This window comes from Dama dama, chromosome 4 (assembly GCF_033118175.1).
Source record: "Dama dama isolate Ldn47 chromosome 4, ASM3311817v1, whole genome shotgun sequence".
Taxonomy (NCBI): Eukaryota; Metazoa; Chordata; class Mammalia; order Artiodactyla; family Cervidae; genus Dama; species Dama dama.
In genome coordinates, this window is record NC_083684.1 from 8,710,239 (window position 1) to 8,731,415 (window position 21,177).

Sequence of the window (21,177 nt, forward strand, 5' to 3'; positions counted from 1 at the left end):
GGGCTGGGCCCTGAGGTCTCCGTGCTCCTGGCCACCACTGACGTGAGCCCTGGAGATTCCTCAGGCACAGCTTCATCTCCTCCTGCAGCAAAGGCGCGCTAACGCTTCACTCTGGGGCGGGCTGTACCCGTCTAGGTATCTCCTGGGACCAGGGTTAATAGCTACAGGGATGCGGGTTCCCAAATTCCAGCTGCTACTCGCCATGAAAGCCACAACTTCAGGACTGCTAAGGACTCAGCAGACACCCAGGGTCAATGCAAACCCAGAGGGTCAGCCCGGAGGGGGACGGTGCTTCTGCTTCATTTTCCAGGACAGGACCAAACAACAGAGGCCGGAGCAGTGGAGGGCGATGCTTACCTGACGACGCGAGTGTGGCCGTGCAGGGTCGTGCCGACCTCCCCGCTGCCGTCTTTCCACTTGTACAGGTCGACCCTTTGGTTGCTCTGGAAGGAAACAAGGGGAAAAAGCTTCCATCAAACTACATTTCACTTAAAGAAACAACAGGCCAGCAAATGCTCCCCAAATATCATGAGTTCATGAAACACACTGACAGTGGATAAAGTATAAAAAAAATAAACTAACTACTATTAGTACTATTAGTAGTCTATTTAAACATTTCTGAAGACTGGTTTTCATTTTAGCTCAGAGACACTTGTACAAAGCTCTGAGATTTTTACTCAGAAATGCCCGTTTCCAATTCTAAATAGGTAAGGTTCCTGTCAAAAGGTTAGAATTCAAAATGCTTCCAGTGGGAATAGGAGTGAAAAGAAAGACCTTCTTGATCTTATAATAACATTCCCTGCCATTTCCAGGGTCTGCTAGGGCCAGTTTACGGAACAGAAACTTTAAGAAACCTGCCCCCTGCTTTTTCTCATTACACTGTACACTAGATGTCATCACCCACATCACAGATGAGGCAACTATGACTCCAAAAGTTGGGTGGGTGCTCAAGATAAAACAGGGAGCATTAAAACTGGGACCTGACCTCAGATTTCCTAATTCCAAAGCAATTTCTCCTGTAACTGTTTGCCTTCCAACCAAAAGCAATGAAGGAAAGGAAAAAAATGAGTAAAACTGAACTTCATCTAAATGAAATGTCACAAACATTATCAAGGAATTAAAAAGACAATCTATAGAACTGGAGAATATACCTGCAGATCTGATCACTGATAAGGGTCTATAGTCTTACAACTAAGTATCAAGAAAAGACAAAAAACCCAATTCAAAAACAGGCAAAGGAACTGAATAGACAAATCTCCGAAACATGATACGAAAATGGCCAGCCAACACACAAAAATATGTTCAACGTCATTAGTCATGAGGGAAATGCAAATCAAAACCATGGTAAGGTACCACTGGTGTGACACCTACTAAGATGACTAGAATTTTTAAATTACAAAAACAGGAAATAACACATTTTGGTGAGGCTCTGGAGAAACTGGAATCCTTGTGCAGTGCTGACAGGACTGCAAAACGGTTCAGCCATTGTAGAAAACAGATTGATGGTTCCACAAAAAGTAAACACAGACTTACCAAGTGGCCCTCCCATCACTCCTAGGAATATACCAAAAGAAGTGAAGATGAATACTCAAAAAAGTAGACGCACACACATGTGCTTATCAACACTACTGCTTACAGCCAGACCAAAGGTCCACTGGTGGATGAACAGACAATACATGATGCATACATATGAAGGAATATTATTCGGCCATAAAAAAGGAAAGAAGTCTTGATACATGCTACAACATGGACAAAGAAGCCAGACACGAAAGGTCGTGTATCGTTTAACTGCATCTATATAAAATGCCCAGAAGAGCTAAACCCAGAGACAGAACACAGAGAGGTCACCAGGAGCTGTGGGTGGAGGGAATAACTGCTTACTCGTGGTGGGGTTTCCTGTGGAGCATTGGAAATGTTTGGGAATCAGATAGAGGTGGTGACTACATAACACAGTGAATGCAGTGAAGGACACTGAACTGTTCACTTAAGTGACTGTCTGAAAAAAATCAACAAGGCTCTGTCTTGCCCCTCCTAAACACAAGCAGTGTTAGTCCACTTGGGTCGACTACTAAGGGCTCAGCCTCAATCTGTGGTCCCCAATCAGGAGAGATCTTGCTTCCCAGGGGACACCTGACAATGTCCAGACACATTTGTGGTTGTCACGATGGGGGTGGAGGGATGCTACTGAGATCTAGTGAGGGAGGGACCAGGGATGCTACTGGATTCCTGCAAAGCCCAAGACAGACCCTGCCATAAAGAATGGTCCAGCCTGACCCTCAACAGTCCCTGGAGCCAGTGCCAATCTAGTCGTTGTCCCTCGTTAAAGACAGTCAGTCGGATTCTATTTTGGAAACGACAGGGAAGACCAGCTTTTTGTTCCTTCTAAAGCTGACAACACTGCTCTTCTTTCTTTTGTAAGATGCTTTCCTCTCACAGACTGTCATTCCTGAAGAACAGACCCAGACAGCACAGCGAATGGTCACATTCCCTGGAGGATGAGGACTCCTTCAAATACTGCCCTCCCTGCCCAGTGCAAAAGAAGCCAGAGGTTTAGATCTCTAATTGTCCTAGGAGAACAAATCCTGGTAAAAATCTGGCCAGGGATACTAGAAATGATCTAAGCCCAGGTCTTTTTTGAGTCTGGAATCCCTTGGAAAATCTAATAAAATGTATGCATCTTTTCCCTGGAAAAATTCACATATAAATAGGTACATAAAATTTCAGGGGGTTAAACAAATCTAACGAATCCTAGTCAAGAAAAGGATCCCTTCCTTTGAGTGGAAAGGTACCTGGAATCTTCTGATCGCTCTGAAAGCAACAACAATCCCCCCCAGACAAGCTCACCAGGTCCCTCCTTAGAAGGTCTTTCTGAATCCCTGGCTAGTTACACTCCTGAAATGAAAACAGGTTCTTATCATTAACAGACATGGAGGTATCTAGCTGCTTGCCCTTCCAAATCTGGATTCGATCCTTAGAAATACTGATGGGTCCCCGGATTCTTTTCATATATAACTTAAATCTGTAATTTGCTTCCATCTTCCTTTAAGAAGCATGGACACCTCTTTCCCTTTTGAGAAAGGAGGACTGCATTCTCTTCTCTACTAGAACACAGACCTACCAGCCCAGATCTCACATTTAAAAGCCTTTTCCAGTACTCGTTAAATGAGCTCACCGAGGCTGCAAAATAGTGCGCGAAGCTGTCATGAGGATTCCACTGCACAGCTCCAATGTCCCACTTGCTCTGGCGTGAGATCTTCCGGTGACCTTCGAAGGGGGCATCTAGATTGACGATGTATAGGAATCGGCGGCTAGGAAAACAACATCAACGTTTTAACAACAGAACAGCATTTGCATGAAGATAGAAAAGCACATTTGGAATGACATACAGTGCGCAAAAAAAATCCCCAGATGCACATGATGTTTATTGACTCTGAAAGGCATACAAGTGACCAGAGTAACTCGTGGCCGCTGTACCCCTGCAAGGTCTGCCTCTAGAGATGGTCCTCCCTCCTGTATCCCCGGAATCCTGACCTCCTCCACCAGATTCAGCTCCTCAGGCGTCCCCATTCCCCCAGCTAGGATCATAGCTGATTCCACAAGACCCCCACTACGCAGTCTGCATTTCGACTACAGCACCTATCTCCATAGCAGAACTCCTCTTGTAAAGGTTCTTGTCCCAAAGCAGCTGAACATTTTGGGGTATGGCCCACGTCTTGAATACCTCGTATTCCCTCACCGTTAGGCACAGTGCTTTGCATTCAGTAAGTGTGGGTAAAACCAAACACATCGCTTATCACTTAGCCAAACATTCTGTAGAAAACCTCAGATTCCCAGGCAAGTTGACGACCTGGTGACAGGAACTAAATTAACACTACTGGAAGGGGGAAGAGCAACCAAAAAATAAAAGAATGATGAAAACAATAATCATATTAAGTGCCAATAATGTTCACAGTGCCAATCAAAAAGAAGGATCTGAAAACGGGGACGTCCTTTGTTCACCTATTTTCCCTCCAAGGAAAAAATCCTTGGTGGGTGGATCAACCTCTCAGCAGCCATCAGCAGCTCATTGCTGGGGAGTGCTCTGAGTGTCCAGGGTATCAGCGAGGACAGGTGGGCTCGACAATGAAGACAAAGATGAACTGTCCCCACTCAGAAGAGACAGGAATTGCAAAGTAAAAGTGGCAGATTGAACTCTAGCAGGAGCCCTAGGAGGGATAGGTTAAGAGAGAAGGAAAGCACAGGTTAAGACAAAAATTCAGAGAGTCTGTGGGGCTTCTGAGAAAGCTGGTACAGAACAAAGGCCTAGAACCTCTGACCTCTTCCTAAGGAATCACCTGATCGTATGGCAGGCAGGCCAGCATCTTCTCATTAGAACAAAAACAGGGCAAAGGCCCGACACTATACAAATGATGCGGGTATCAACAGGAGAACCCAGAGACAGCACGGGGAAAATACAGAATAGCAGAATATCTGGGTACTTCCAGATAAACATGCCTGACTGAACATACTGGTTGTCTTCATTCCCCCACTGAAGATCCACTAGAGTAAGGGTGAAAATATAAAATACGGAAATCCAGAAAGACACAAAAAATGAGAGAGGGAAAAATGGAAAGCAGGCAGAAAAATGGTAAGTGATCTAGAGGAAAGGCAGCCAGCACCCAAGGGCCTGCAGGGCGAGGTGATTCACACTGCGGAATCCAGGCTGGCAGGGGCTGGAGGGGGAGAGAAACTACTTCAGAGGAGCCGGGGCTGGGACGGGAGGGGTGGGCGTGAGGTGCTGGGCCCAGAACAGGGCAGGAAGCGGGGGTGGGATCCTCGGGCCTCCTTCCCTGTTCGGCGCTCACCACGTGCGGCTTTCAGTCTCCAGCCCGTGATGGTGATGGGGAAATGACCAGCCCAAGAAAGAACAAAAGCAAACAAACAACAAAACGAAGCCCTGAAGATGATGTCCAGCTGAGCTATTTAAAATCCTTAAAGATGATGGTGTTAAAGTGCTGCACTCAATATGCCAGCAAATTGAGAAAACTCAGCAGTGGCCAAAGGACTGGAAAAGGTCAGTTTTCATTTCAATCCCAAAGAAGGGCAATGCCAAAGAAAGCTCAAACTACTGCACAATTGTGCTCTTCTCACATGCCAACAAGGTAATGCTCAAAGTCCTTCAAGCTGGGCTTCAACAGTACGTGAACCGAGCACGTCCAGACACCTTTTGTTGGCGCTCTCCAACAAAAGGGCCAGGTTTCCAACTGCTTTCCCTACAGTGAACTCCACCATCACACACGTAACCAGAGACTGCACTGACTCTTTAATATTAACACAGAGCCCATGAGCATCAGTCACGGCAGGAAACTGGAGAGAGAGACCAAAACAGCCCAAAGGATAAAAAAAGGAAACAGGCAGCGCAGAGGGAAGAAGAAAGCCTACACTTAACAGTCTCAGAGACATAAAAAGCAGACAAGGTAAAGAACAGAGAACAAGAGCTCCGAGAAATTAAAAGAACAGTTGAAATTTTTAAATCTGATAGAAGGGTTGGAAGTTAAACTTGACAAAAAACTCCGAGAATGCGGGACTTTGCTTGTGGTCCAGTGGTTAAGACTCTGCACTTCCCATGCAAGGGACAGGGGTTCGAATCGCTGGTTGGGGAACTAAGATCTCACATGCTGTATGGTGTGGCCAAAAAAATAAACAAATAAACTCTCAAAATGCAAAATAAAAAGACCAAAAGATCAGAAGAGAATCCATACAGGATAGCCAACAAGCCCTAAGAGGAGCTTCAGAAAGAATGGGGAAAATTATTAAGGAATGCAGGAAATTTTCTCCAAACTAAAAGACACAGATTTCCAGACTGAAAGGGCCCTCCATGTTACTAAAAATTATTCTGTATTTTACTCTGGTGATCACATGAGTACATATATTTGTAAATTTATTCTAGCTGTACACTTAAGGCTATACCTTACTATACATATTTTAAAGTTCAATATAAGAAAATGAAATGGTGAACTTTAAGATCGTGTTGAAAAACAACATGGATGTATACATGTCTAACAACACCAAAACAGAAACACCTGCATGATGTCCAGTTACACAATCCCATTTTCTCCTAGAACGCTGCGAACAACAACATCCCCAGCAGTCAATACTAACAAGTCTGACGTTTAAGATACAGTCATTCCAGCGCCTGAGAGTGTCTCACGGGCTTTTAATACGGCTGCTGTGCTTGTTTAGTTGTCAGTCGTGTCCGGCTCTTTGCGACCCTCGGAACTGCAACCCACGAGGCTCCTCTGTCCATGGGGTTTTCCAGGCAAGAATACTGGAGTGGGCTGCCATTTCCTTCTCCAGTTAATATGGCCACATACTGCCAAGTATATGCTATTTTTCTTTTTGTTTAGATAAAGCATGTAATAATGTCAGAAAGGGGAGGTGGGTCCCTCTAAGTGCCCAGCAAAATGAATGAAAAAAGACATACCCAATCAGTCATGGCGAAAATTTCACACACACAAGAGGTAAAGATAACACTAGGGATAAAGATAGGATTTCTCCAAAGAGAAAAAATAGGTCACATACAGAGTCCAGAATCAAAATAGCATAGGACCTCTTGACAATAATACTGACAAAAAGAACCCCAAATACGAATGAACACAACAATGGTTATATGACTATATTGCAAGGAGGGGGAAAGCCAGGTGTATATGTAAGGGACTCACAGACTAAATAAAAATACTCAGTACTCATCTTCTATTATAAGAAGTCAATTTGAACATTGATGATGGATAAATCAAGACAGAGCAGTATATGTAGTATGTGTGTATTAGCTGCTTAATTATGTCCGACTCTTTGTGATCCCATGGACTGTAACTCGCCAGGCTCCTCTGTCCATGGAATTCTCCAGGCAAGAATACAGGAGTGGGTTGCCATCTCCTTCTCCAATATACAGTACACCACTTGGAAAACTGGAGGCAATCCAAAAAAACAAAAAGCTACAAAGAGTCTCAAGTGGACAGAGGACATTACACAGTGGTAAAGGGATCAACCCAACAAGGTGTAACAATTTTAAGTATACATGCACTGAATATGGGAGCACCTAAATACATAAAGGAGATATTAACAGATGTAAAAAGAGAGATCAACAATAATACAGTAATAGTAGGGGACATTAACACTCCACTTTTGTCAATGGGCTTGCCAGCATTAACATTTTCAGACTTTCAAATCTTAGACATTTCAGCGGATGTATAGTGGAACCTCATTATTCCCAGTGACTAGAGATATTCATCATCTTTTATGTACTTGTTGGTCATTGATACTTTTTCTTTCATGAAATGTCTATTTAAATCTTTAGCTATTTTAAAAATTAGGTTGAAATAGACTTTCATATATTATCAATACAGTGTGAAATAAATTATTTTTCAAATTAAAAACAAAAGCCTCAAGTGGTTGCCTCTGGGGAGAGAGATCGAGGTGGGGAAAGGGTGAGGTGGGATTCTGCTGACAATATAAACTTTCAGTGGTCATGTATGGATGTGAGAGTTGGACTGTGAGGAAAGCTGAGTGCCGAACAATTGATGCTTTTGAACTGTGGTGTTGGAGAAGACTTTTGAGAAGTCCCTTGGACTGCAAGGAGATCCAACCAGTCCATCCTAAAAGAGATCAGTCCTGGGTGTTCATTGGAAGGACTGATGCTGAAGCTGAAACTCCAATACTTTGGCCACCTCATGCGAAGAGTTGACTCATTGGAAAAGACCCTGATGCTGGGAGGGATTGGGGGCAGGAGGAGAAGGGGACGACAGAGGATGAGATGGCTGGATGGCATCACTGACTCGATGGGCATGAGTTTGAGTAAACTCCGGGAGTTGGTGATGGACAGGGAGGCCTGCGTGCTGCAATTCATGGGGTCGCAAAGAGTCGGACACGACTGAGCAACTGAACTGACCTGAACTGAATGCTACTTGACTTTTTTAACATGTATAGGCATTTCATTCATTAACAAGGGAAAAAAATGGTTTAAAAACTGATTAGGAGCGACTTCTCTAGTGGTCCAGTGGTTAAGACTCTGTGCTTTCAAAGCTGGGGGTGCGGGTTCAACCCCTGGTCAGGGAACTAAGATCCCACATGCTGCATGGCACAGCCAAAAAATAAAAAATAAATTTTCAATAAAAAATTTTAGATAACTGATTCAGAAATTAATAATATACACCAAAACCACTGAATTGTACACTGAAATGGGTGAACTGTATGGTATGTGAATTATATCTCAATAAAGCTCTTTTTTAAACAAGTGATCAAGGGAGGGGAGAAAGAGACAGCAAATTTTCTTCATCTATGCATCCAGTGTAGTACAAGAAAGTGGTATCTGGAGAGAGGGGTTAAAAGGGAAAAGGGAAACTTACTTTCCATGATACCTCCTTTTGAGTTACTTAATGTTTGCAATGGTTTTATTTAAAAGTAAATTAAAACATGATTTCAAAATAAATTAATGAATAGAAAACACTTCATTTTATAAATGGCTCCACAAACCACAAATTAGCGAAAATATAGCTGAATTTGAGAGGAAGCAATCTAGAGCAACATGAAACGGAAAGGGGGACCCTGACCATTAAATGTTATCACACTGGTACAATGTTAGGGTGGTTAGCAAATGCAGGGATGGACTTCATTTGCCAGAATCTTAATTTTGAACCAGCAGACACTACAGAGATTACATAACTCAATTTCTTCATGATGAAACCCAATTCCTTTAAGAGCAAACTGAAGTCCAAGGAGGCCAACTGAATAAACATCGGGGGGCTCATAATCAATGGAACCCAGATCCTCTCAAACCTAGGAACCAACTACCTGTTAGATTGTACCAGACAGCACCCTTCCGAAGAGTCCACGTGTTAAACAGAAAATGGCGATTTCAAGACCAAACTGCCAGTGACGAACTAACATCTCAAAGCAATTTTATTGCTCACATGTTAGGGCAGAGACGCAAATAATCCCCGTGACGACCTCTGAGGTCACGAGGAGAGTGGAACTAAACCCAATGACTGTAATCCTTACATGAAAGAAGCGCTGTCCAATTTCCCAGAAGCCTCTGGATTTGCAACTTACTCCCGGAAACCGTGGCAGACGAACTCCGCCAGCTCACTCACCCGGAAAGCACTGCATGCTGCCCCACGCAGTCCACGGACATGGCGGTTGCCTGGGAGAGAGAAGAGGCGTTCAGTCCTGCCGGCAAGACCAGCTCAGGTGGGGGAGGACAGCCAGGTAGGCACCCGCGGGTCTTCCTCTTCCCATGGCCCAGGCAGTTCCCTACAGTGGACTCTTTAACCCCCTTCTAGTTCTCATCCAAATCTCACATTCATCTTCCACAACAGGGCAGCTGCGATCTGTTCCACCAGGGGTACACACAAGCAAGCGGGTAGAGTCTAAATTGAGGAAACACGTCCTGGAATTGTCGGAGAATCCAACTAGCTCAGCAAAGTGAGCTACTAAGAGCTCCTTCCAAACACACACACACACACACACACACTCCACGCCTTTCCAAAAGGCATGGACTTCTCCTCCAAGCTAAATGGCAACTGAATATTTTCAAACACCACTTCCGCTGACTCTACAGTCATATCCTTGAGATGCTCAGTTCCTATTTAATCTGAGATTTCCAGCACATTTTACTGGTTTTTGTTTCCCAAGTCTCCCAACTTCTAGAGAGCACCATCTTTTCAGGAGCCGATGTCCAATTTCCAAAAATCCACTGAATCAAGGAGATTTGCATGCAGGCTAGAGCACGAGAATAATTTTACTCATGGCAGTTACAGCCCTAAATTCTCTTATTTGGACAAATTCAAGTCCTGTTGCATTCCCAGGGCATTATATGAAACAGTCTGTGCTGTTGTTTGCTTATTAAGTGCTCTAAGCTCTTTCCAAGAGACAGTCCAGAGAGAATGCATTTTATACATCCTGCTACACTCACAAATCACAAATGGTAAACAGAAATTCTCTTCCTCACTTTCATTGGTCTTCTTAATGGGTTTATCACTCATATACCCCCAAGAAACTTGTTATATTAGGGACAAGATGTCAGATTGTTTTCATGGGAGGCTGAGAAGGGGATTATTACGCATTCTTCATTTCACTGGAGTCGTGAGTAGAGAAAAGCCCAGCTGCAAAGACAGGCTCTGAAATGAAACGCCATTTCCAAAACTCTTCTGGACAATTTATACACTAAGGATATAAAAGAGGGCAAGATGGTATCTGCAACCAGGAGCAGTACCATCTTTCTAGAGGGTGTGTGGTAGCAAGAATCCTAAGGTGGCTCCAAGATTCTGGGTCCTTGCTATTCACACACATTCTCCCCATTAGTCTAGGTGCTAATCTAGTAAAAGTACTTTGAGGTGTATTAAGGTCCCACATCAGTTCACCCTAAGATAAAGAGGCCTGAAACAACCCCAACAACCCAAACGCCCACCAGCTGATGCATGGACAAACGGAGCATGGTACACACACACAATGGCACACGCGCTACAGCGTGAATGAACCTTGAAAACATTACACTACGTGAAATAAGTCAGAAAAAAAAGGGTAGGCACTGCATTGTTCCACTTTTATGAGGTGTCCAGACTAGGTAAAGGTCAAGTCACAGATACAGAGAGTACAACAGAGGTTGCCAGGGACTAGGGGGCTGGGGGTAAGGTGATACGGTTTAGTGAGTACATAGTTTCCATCTGGGATGGTTATTGGAGGAGCGGACAGAGACAGAGAGACCTCCACATCAGCCCTTTAAAGGCAGGTCCAGAGGTCAGAGCCAGAGGAAGTCAGAGATTTGGAGGGTGAGGGATTCAACATGGAGAAGACTCTGTTGCCGGCTATGAAGATGGACAGACCACATGGCAGAAATCGAGAGAGGTCCCTAAATAACAACTGGCAAAAAGCAGGGGCCTCAGTCCCATAACCCCCAGGAACTGAATTCTTCCAACCACCTGGATGAGCTTGTTAGCAGATTCTTCCCTAAGTCAACGGAACCCCGAGATGAAGACACAGTAAAGTGATGCCTGGGTTTCAGCCTATGAGACACCAAACAGAGAAAGCAGCCTGGACTTCTGACCTACAGAGAGAGAAAGAATGTGTGTGTGTGTGTGTGTGCGCGCGCACGCGCATGCATGCACACACATGTGAACTCAGTCATGTCCAACTCTTTGTGACTTATAGTACTGTAGGCTAATAAATGGGTGCCACTTCAAGCTGCTAAGTTTGTGATACAGAGACAATAAAGGATGATTCGGTAATAATACCAAAAAAAAAAAACCAACAAAGTCATGTCCTCTGACTCAGTAATTCCACCTCCAGAATTTATTCAAAATACAGCAAAACTTTTATACCCAGAGTTGTTGGATTCATGTTATCTATAAGTAAATTACAGATATCGATACAATGGAATATTCTAGAAGCATTAAAGGGTGGCACAGAAAAATGCAGGCACCCAGGCTACAATTAGAATATCATAACTCACCGTATCTCCTCGTCACAGTAAGTTATTTTTTAAGAAGTAAAACAAACAAAAAAAAACCCACACCTAACTTACACTTCCCTACCCCTACCCACCCCCACAAAAAAGAGGCCAACATTACGTTTGCAGGCGCACATGAAGGAGGGTTATGCTAGGCTGCTCCAAAGGGGGAATGGAGACAGGATGTGAAACAAACCGACGGGAGTAAAAGGCGGTGTTTATCCAGGACAGGAGTCCCCCGCGAGGCCTCAGCACCGTCAGTTCTCTCGATGGGGAACGGCTGAGATGCTAAGTCTGGACATCAGGGGGTGAGGAGCCACGGGGCTCTTGGCTGCAGGAGAGGAAGGGAGCCCCGAAATGGAGAGAGAACTCCCACCGGCCTGTGAACAGGGCTTGCTGTAAAGCCCGCCCCGTGAGTAAAGGCTTGCACTTTACTTACAGAGGGAAAGTGACATTTCATTCCCTATTATGAGCTAAAATTTAAATCGGCTACTTAGCCTGAATAACACTGGGAAAAAGTATATGAAAATGTTTAAATGGTAGAGATTTTTATTCCTCTAAATGAGCCTACATGCTCACATTATTTATGTGTCATATTTTACAATAAAAAGCCCTCCTATCTTCTCAAGGCCCCCTTCCAAGCCTCTTCTCTTTCCACTCCTCTCACAGCCTGGGCATGACATTAAAGGTCACTGCAGACCGCTCTTCTGTTCCTCCTTCAGCCCATCTCACGCCTCCCCCTCCCAACCCCATCCCAACACTCCAGCCATCCACTCCAGGGAATTCCTATGTATGAGTGGCTGACAGGAGGACAAAGCTAATTCTTCAGAAGAATTCCTTCCAGGTCCTCAAACTCAGGCAAGCACTCTCTCCTCTTTGGCCTCACACCAGCCGCTTCCTCTGCCTTGAAGACCCTTCTCTCCAGTCTCCACCTGGCTCATTCCTTCCTGTTCTGGCTCTTTTAATTTACTCCAAACCCTCCCCGCTTGGACTCATTCAGTGCCCCGCCGATGCGCTCACAGTACCCAAGGCTTCCCTTTATATGGCATTTACTCTTTGTTTTTCCTTTGGGCTGTGCCACTTGTCATGCGGGACCTTAGTTCCCTGACCAGGGATCGAACCCGTGCCCCCTGCAGTGGAAGCAGGGAGTCCTAACCACTGGACTGCCGAGAAGTCCCTATACAGCACTTATCATGCTTTACAATAACTATCTGCTTACTGATGGGTCTCCACCATTACACTGCAATTTCTTGAAGGTAAAAATCAATTTGCTAGCACAATGGTATACACAATGGTCCATGGTATACACTCCATGAATGCTAGCTACTATAGACAATACAGGTCTTATAAAAGCTTATGCTATACAAAAACTTGTACATAAATGTTCATGGCAGCATTATTCATAATAGCCAAAAAGTGGAAACAATCCCAATGTCCAACAACTGACGAATGGACAAATAAAATCTGGTATATCTATACAATGGCATGTCACAAAGGCTGTATATTGTATAATTCCATTTGCATGAAATCCTCAGAATAAGCAAATCTATACAAACAAATTATATTAGTAGCTGCTGCCTAGAGCTGGGGTATCAGGGTACTAGAGGGCTGATGGCTAAAGGGTACAGGGTTTCTTCTTGGGGTGACAAAAATGTTCTAAAAATTACTTTGGTCAAAAAAAATTTTTTTTAATTACTGTGGTCAGAGTTACACACTTTGTGAATATACTAGAACCCACTGAATTGTATACATTTTAAACAGGTAAATTGTAAGATATGTGAAAAATATTTCAGTAAAACTGTTACCCCAAAAATGCTATGGTAAAACACTTTCATCTTTTAAAAAATAACAGGTATGAGACTTTAAAATAGTCAAATGACACTGAATTTGGAGATGAATTGCATTACACATCCACTTTGGGTTTACAGTTAAATTTGGGTACAAACACAAGGTTCTGTTAGAAAGTTGATCTCTGGGAAGAATCTGTAACACAGATTCATAGGATTATCTTTCTGCCTTGATTCGATGCAAAGGAAAGCCTCCCGAGAGGCCTGTGCTATCTGCAGAACAAAAGCTAGGGTTGGTTTCTTTGAAGGGTCTAGGAAAGAAATCAGCTCTTCCTCTTTAGACCCCAGCTGAATTAGAAAGAGCTGTCCAAAAAACAGAAATGCTTTGCCTGCCATCCTTCTAAATGACACAAAGTGGAAACATTCAGTCAATGCAAATCAGAGCTAGGTCAGTTCCCCTAAGATCAGGATGTCACGTGCCTGAGCACAGACTGTAATGTATGCATTACCAAACTCCATAGAATAATTCCACAAACTGAAACCCACTGATAGAAAAGGATCAAAGCATTTAACATGACAAGATCCAATTGCTTTAAATTAGAACAGACACTGTTGCCAAGCCTGCTTTCAAACCACTCTTGCCTAAGGCTCACGAGAGGTTATCTATCAGAGGTCTGCTTACACACTCAGCATGATGAGCCTTTCTTGGGAAGTCTCCCTCTTTATTTATTATTTCTTACTGGAGTATGCTTCACGATGTTGTATCGTGTTAGCCGCCACTGCACAACGAAGTGAATAAGCTATTACGTACGCGCGTGTGGGCTAGGTCGCTTCAGCCGTGTCCGACTCTTTGCAACTTTATGGACGGTAGCCCGCCAGGCTCCTCTGTCCATGGGATTCTCCAGGCAAGAATACTGGAGTGGGCTGCCATGCCCTCCTGCAGGGGATCTTCTCAAACCACTGATGGAACTCGAGTCTCCTGCACTGCAGGCAGATTCTTTACCCAATGAGACATCTGGGAAGCCCCGGATATATGTACACATATATACATATATATATGGGAGAAGGAAATGGCAACCCATTCCAGTATTCTTGCCTGGAGAATTCTGTGGACAGAGGAGCCTGGTGTAGCAGCAGCAACATACATATATATCTTCTCCCTCTTGGACTTCCTCCCACCACCACCCCCATCCCACCCATCTAAGTCATCACAAAGCACTAAGCTGAGCTCCTTGTGCTTTATAGCAGTTCCCACTAGCTATCTATTTTACCCATTAGTGTACATAAGTTAATTTATAATCTCCTAATTCACCCCACCCTCCCCTTCCCCTGCGTCCCCATGTCCACTCAACATCTGTGTCTCTATTCCTGCCCTCAATGTAGATGTATCTGTACCATTTTTCAAGATTCCACATATATGCATTAATATAAAATGTTCGTTTTTCTCTAACTTACTTCACGCTGTATGAGACTCTAGGTCCATCCAAGTCTCTACACATGACCCAACTGCATTCCTTTTTATGGTTGAGTAATATTCCGTTGTATAAATACACCACAAATTCTCTAACCCTTCATTTGTTGTTGGACACTTAGGTTGTTGAAGTGAAGTCTCTCCCTTTAAAATGAGAACATCCTCACTTCCCCACAAACTCAAATGGTACAAACTGGTTTCACAAGAAAAATCACCTAAACTTTCTGAGTCGCAGGTTCCTCATTTGTAAAATTAGAGGAGAGATGAGATGACTCCCAAAGGCCCTCTCAGTCCCATGAGTCTGGCCAAGTTTGCTGCTTCCTCAGGCAAGTTTTCTAATACCACCATTGTAATAAACATGCATCAAGCATTTAATGGACACTGGCCCCTGCTAAGGGCTCTGTGTACATTATCTCATTTAACCCACACGGAACTCAGTAGTTGAAGAAGAGTCACCAGCAGGCATGAGACTGCTAACCTTACAAAGGCTGGCTTACAAGGCTGACTCCTGACTGCTATCTCGGACCTGAGGCGGCGGGGTTGTGGGGGGAGCCCCATATCCCTAATTGATAAGAGGAGCTCACTGTGTCTAAACTGTACATACAAACAACATGGTTTATGCAGGGCCACTGCTGAGCTTCAGGGAATGCAGAATTTTGGTCTGTGCTAGCCAGAGGGCCCCTACATGACCAGCTCCAAAGAAAAACCTTGGCCACTGTGTCCCAAGGGACCTGCCCTGGTAGACATCAGTTCATGGATGTTACAGTTCGATGCTGGAGGAGTTAAGCATGTCCTGAGTGAGCCCACAGGGAGATGACTCAAAAGCTCATGCCCAGTTTCCTCCAGGCTTCGCTCCTCTTCCATGAGATGTTGCTTTCTGTCTTTTGCTCTGATAAATCATAACTGCAGATACAAGTGTGAGCCCTCCCAGTGAAACTTGGGACTGGTCTGGGGAATCCTGGACACAGGTAGGTACTGTTACCATAGTTTAATGAAGAAATTGAAGCCTAGGAAGGAAATAAGTTGCCTAAGATCACACGGCAAATAAGGTATAACCCAGATCCCAATGCCAAGCCTCCAGCTCCAAACCCTCTCTGCTCTACTATGCTCTTCCCTCTTCCCTCACAGCATTTTAAAAATATTTATTTATGGCTGGGCTAGGTCTTCACTGCTGCGTGCGGGCTTTCTCTAGTTGCGGTGAGCGGGGACTCCTCTCAGCTGTGGTGCTCAGTCTTACGGCAGTAGCTTCTCTCGCTACAGAGCACAGGCTCCAGGGCACACGCGCTTCAGTCGTCACACACAGGCTCAACAGTTGTGACTTGCAGGCTCTGGAGCACAGCCTCAATAGTTGTTGCACACAGGCTTAGCTGCCTGTGGAATCTTCCCAGACCAGGGATCGAACCCGTGTCCCCTGCACTGGGAGGCAGACTCTTATCCACTGCAGTCTTCTATCAAATTTTCTAGAAAACAACCTGCAGCATTCACATCATATAGTCACTTCCACCAAAACTAGTCCTGCCACTTCCCTCCATTCCTCTAGGTCTCAAAAAGTAAATCTAGAAAAGCAGGGATCAAAGCTGGGTTGCTCAACAGAAATGTATCAACTATAAACTATTCATAATTTTCTCCTTAGCTAAAGGATTTGCTGAACTGTTTTTTGGTTTTTTTACAGCAAAAACCAGTCCTCAGTCTTCATCTGTCTAGAAGAGTCACAGTAATGTTGAGACTAATAAGTCATCAACCACCAGGGGCAGCAGAGAGCAAGCTTTCTCCTGAGATGCCGCCTCAATTTCAAAGTAGCAAGAAAAGAAAAAAAATTAAAAATTATGAAGAAAATCTGTACAAACCTAGAATATGGATTTTTCTTAAGAAGATTGAAAAGGTACAATCCATAAATTCAATTGCACTAAGCTTAAACTTCTGTCCATCTAAAAATACCATTAGAACAATGAAAAGGCAAGCCACAACCTCGAAGAAGATATTTGCAACTTACGTGACTAAATAGAGGATTAGAATTCAGAAAAATTTTTACATTCAATCTACGAGAAAGAGACAACTCAATTTTTAAAAAGGGGTATAAGACATAAACAAGCATTTGATAGGAAAAAAAATGTGAAAAGATATTCATCTTCACTGTAATCAGGGAAATACAAATTAAATCCCCAAATAATAGGCCATTTCATATGCACTAGATAAGTGAAAATCAGATATAGAGATGAAAGTATGATGTGGGTAGGGATGTTTTGCTTGTTTTGTTCTCTGATTATCAGTCTATTCAAGCTGCTATAACAAAATACCATAGACAGAGAATTTTTTTTTTTTTTAAGATGCTGCTGGGTCTTCGTTGCTTTGCACAGGCTTTCTCTAGTTGTGGTGCTAGGGCTTCTCATTGCGGTGGCTTCTCTTGTTGCAAAGCACAGGCCCTAGGGCACACTGGCTTCAGTTGTTGCAGCGCACAGGCTTAGTCGCTCCAAGGCACGTGGAATCTTCAGGGACCAGCGACTGAACCACATCCCCTGCATCAGCAGGCAGATTCTTATCCACTGCAACACCAGGGAAGTTCAAAAGGGTGAATTTTTATTGAACATTAAGTGTACCTTAATAAACCTGTACTTCTTTTAAATCACTTTGTATGGAGGGTGGACTGGAAGGTGGCAAGAAGCTGGGGTGCAGGGAAAGTTTGAGTACTTTGCAAATGCCCAAGTGGAGATATTAAGGAGACAGCTGCTATGAGTCCACCCTTCTTATCTTCATCACAAAAGTCATGCTCTTTGGTATTTTCGTACTTAACTGTTGAATTAAGAGATCCTTACCTGCACAGTCCACCAACTCCCCCCTCTTTGAGAGTAGAAACTAATCTCCATCTTCCTAGTTCCCTGAACTGCACCTTCCCATACCAGAGCCACTAGCCACAAGTGGCTATTTAATGGCAATTAATTAAAATCTAATTAAATTTTAAAATATGGTATCTCTGTCACACTGCTGCTGCTGCTAAGTTGTGTCAGTCGTGTCCGACTCTGTGCGACCCCATAGAATCCCCCTGGGATTCTCCAGGCAAGAGTACTGGAGTGGGTTGCCATTTCCTTCTCTACTCTGTGACACTAGACCCATTTAAATTGTTGAAGAGCCACATGTCCATCAACTCAGAAAGTTCTAGTGGATAGTGTTGCTCTGGCAAACTATCACTAAGCTTTCTTAGTGTTCACATTCATTGATCGCATTGATTCTAGCGCCTACTTCAGAGTGGATGCCAAGCGGCACAGTTTCCTCACTAGTAATCGGTGAAAGTAACATATGTTTTATAAAGTAAACAACACATATAAAATGTAAAAAAGAGGTTCATCTTTCAGACTACCGGTTTTTCTCTGAAAAATCTAAGCTTTCCATTTTTTAAAATTAATTATTTATTTGGCTGCATCCAGTCTTAGTTGCCGCATGCTGGCTCTCCACTTGCTCTGGGTTGCGGCAGGCAGATTTAGTTGCCCCATGACATGTGGGATCCCAGTTCCCAGACCAGGGATTGAACCCATGTACCCTGAATTATAAGGCAGATTCTTAACCTCTGGACCACCAGCAAAGTCCTTAAGAGCTTTAAATCTTTTTAATGATTTTTTAAAGTGGTGGGGTGTTTGGAAAAGTTTCTTGTTCTGCTCTGCAGAAAGGCTATATGAAGAGTTAACTTTTTCTTTCTACATTAATTAAATAGTTAATAAAATGGGTCCCAGTAGGTCCCTATCCCTCCCAAAGACCACCAAAATCAATCACAAAACCATGCTAATTCACACTAAGACATACCCTTCCAAATGAACAGAAAAATCAGACAGAAAAACAGAAACTCCTACAAGGCAGTTAGATTACTCAATTTACTTTGTTCTCTAAGACAACTGCTGTTTAGGTTTAATTATTCTATACAACTTCATAGCATCCTAATATCTGTGTCAGCACCCTCTCTGCAGGTCTTTCCAATTACATCTCTGCAGAGAAGTAGGGGTGAGACTACCTGGGTTTCTGTGAAAATTAAAGGGTTTGCAGATTAGTAGCTTCCAAATTAGCAGGCTCAGAGGTAGGACACATGACTCGGTCCCCAGTGAAAGCAATTAACAAGAAGGGTAACAGGAATACGGTTCTTTTTCCCTGGGAGTCTGGCACCTTCCTTCCTTCCAGAGACATCATGCTGACAGTGCAAAGTGCTTTTAGGATCCTTTAATCCAAATGCGGTTGCTCAAATTCCCCACAGTTGCTGTGTATCAAGGGCACCACAGAGCAAACTGGTGGGAGGTTCTCCACTCCTTCATCTTCATGGCAAAAGAAGGAGTGGGTTTTAGAAAGAAGGAACCACATCATCCCCTTATCATAAATCCAGATTCCCCTTCAGTAAAGATCACCTTGGCACCAAGACAGTGCCCGGCACAGCGTGCACGTGACAAAAGTTCAGTAAACCTTTATTGAACAAGTGAGTGCATGAAAGCCAGGCACAGAGAAGGTATTCAATAAATAAGTGTGTGATGAACGAAGAGAAACACCAAGACACTGTCCTAGGTGCTGGGGCGGGGCGGGGGTGGGGTGGGGTGGGGGGTGGGCATGATATTTCTCGTGGAATGACTGTATGATAGACTCACACAGTATGAAGCAGGGTAGTGTAATGGGCCTAACAAGGCCCTGGGGCCAGATGACTGTGCTCAAATCCCAGTGGGATCACATAATGAGAGGCCATGGCCAAGTCACTTGGAATCAGCCAAATGAGGAACAGCTTCCCCAAAGGGAAAAAAAAAGGAGTTAAATCTACTAACCTTGCATGATTTTTCATGCATTATTAAAACAAAATGTAGATAAATCACTTAGCACAAAGCCCAGCATATGGAAGGAATGATATAGAAAGCTGGTAAAAAATTTCTAGTAAGTAGGAGCTTTCCTTTAGGTTCACCATGCGTCCAGCACTGTGCCACATTCTAAATTATGACCTCATAAAATTCTCAAACCAGCCCTATGAGGTAAGCACGATTCGTACCTCTTACAGGTAAGAAAACATGAGCAGAGGGTGAGAACTGGCTAAGAGCTGAGGCGGGATTCGAACCCGCGTTAATACATGCAGCGCATACTCCTATTCGCTGTACGATATTTTCCACTATTCTAGAATCAGTGAACACTTAGACGCTTAGACGCTGAAACAGGCACTTTGCATGCAGTTTTGGGTTTTGTTTTTTTTTTAATCGAATCCACTCCAAAGTCCCGTGAGGCAGGGAAATCCATGCATCTGAGGCTCAGAGAAGTTCTGTGACAAGCCCAAAATCACCAGGCGCGGGGGCTGCAAACACCCCACCGCTCACCACTCTGGTCCTGGGAAGCCTCCGCTCAGCGCTCACAAACCCGCAATCTCGGCACTTAGGGGTCCCCAGGCAGACCCCACTCCCTGTATCCAGGAAGGGAACCCCGAAACCCCGCCAATGGCAGCCCCAACCACCCCCAACGGTCATCCAAGCTCCCCTCGCCCGCTCGGGTCTGACAGCTCCTGGCCACTCTCTTGCCCACCTCCCCAGCCGGGCTGGGGGTCGCCCCGACGACCCCGAGACAGACACGGCCGCGTGGGGGAGGGGAACCAGGAAGGGCGCATGCTCGGAAGGCCCCATTGGCCCCGTAGCTCACCTGGGAGTCGCGGAATTCCACCACCACGTTCTCGCTGCTCCATCGCGCCGCCATCGCCAGCGCCCAGCCGCGGGGGCCACAGGACTACGCGCTCCCACCCCCTGCACCCGCGTTCCCGGGCTCAGTAAGCCCCACTCAGCCCTCAGATCCGCCACGCCACGCCCCGCCCGTCTGGTCGCACGCCATTGGTTCGCACACCACTGGGTACGCCCCCTCTTCTCGGTTCCTCCAATTCCGGCTCCGTGCAGGCCCCGAGACGGGCACGCCCCCTTCTTCCGTCACTCGGCTCGGGCCACCCTCGCTTCTCGGGGCTGTGAAGACACGCCCCCTTGCCGCAAGTTCTGCTGGGAGTTGTAGTCCAAGGTTGAGCCGCAACCCTGGCAGAGCTTGCAGGTTAGGGTTTGGCGCAGGTGAGGGAGATGTTCTCCTCTGGCCTGGGTCCTTGGCAAGGCCCAGGCCGTGGATAACCAAAGCCGGACATTAGTGCAGAGCAGTGGTTACCAGACCCAGCTGCAGGGAAAGACAGGGAGCAGGGGAAGGGAGCGGCGAAGGATGAGATGGTTGGGAGGCATCATCAACACAAAGGACAAACTGAGAGATAATGGAATACAGGGAAGCCTGGCGTGCTGCAGCCCATGGGGCCGCAAAGAGTCCAAAAAAGAGGGACACAGCTTAGCCACTGAAGAGAGACAATGGTTACTTCTTCCCCAGAGGCCTGCCACAAAGTCATTTAAAAGCGCCCGCACACGACTCATTTCTGGAGAGGATAGCTATTGGCTTCTCCAGGGAATCTT

The 21,177-nt window shown here is 44.9% G+C and overlaps 1 protein-coding gene across 5 annotated transcripts in view; it reads right to left on the minus strand.

Moving 5' to 3' along the window:
- WDR59 (WD repeat domain 59) overlaps positions 1-20,532 on the minus strand; it is a 77,022-nt gene extending 56,490 nt beyond the window's left edge. For all 5 annotated transcript variants that reach the window (XR_009692082.1, XR_009692083.1, XM_061137788.1 and 2 more), the window contains exons 1-4: positions 20,384-20,532; positions 9,129-9,178; positions 3,173-3,308; positions 358-443 (exon numbers count right to left, since the gene is read on the minus strand). Coding sequence is in view for 3 of the 5 variants with exons in the window: in XM_061137788.1 (XP_060993771.1) it covers positions 358-443; positions 3,173-3,308; positions 9,129-9,178; positions 20,384-20,437 (326 nt within the window). In the remaining 2 variants the exon portion in view is untranslated. The remainder of the gene's footprint in view (positions 1-357; positions 444-3,172; positions 3,309-9,128; positions 9,179-20,383) is intronic.
- Between the last annotated feature and the right edge of the window lie 645 nt (positions 20,533-21,177).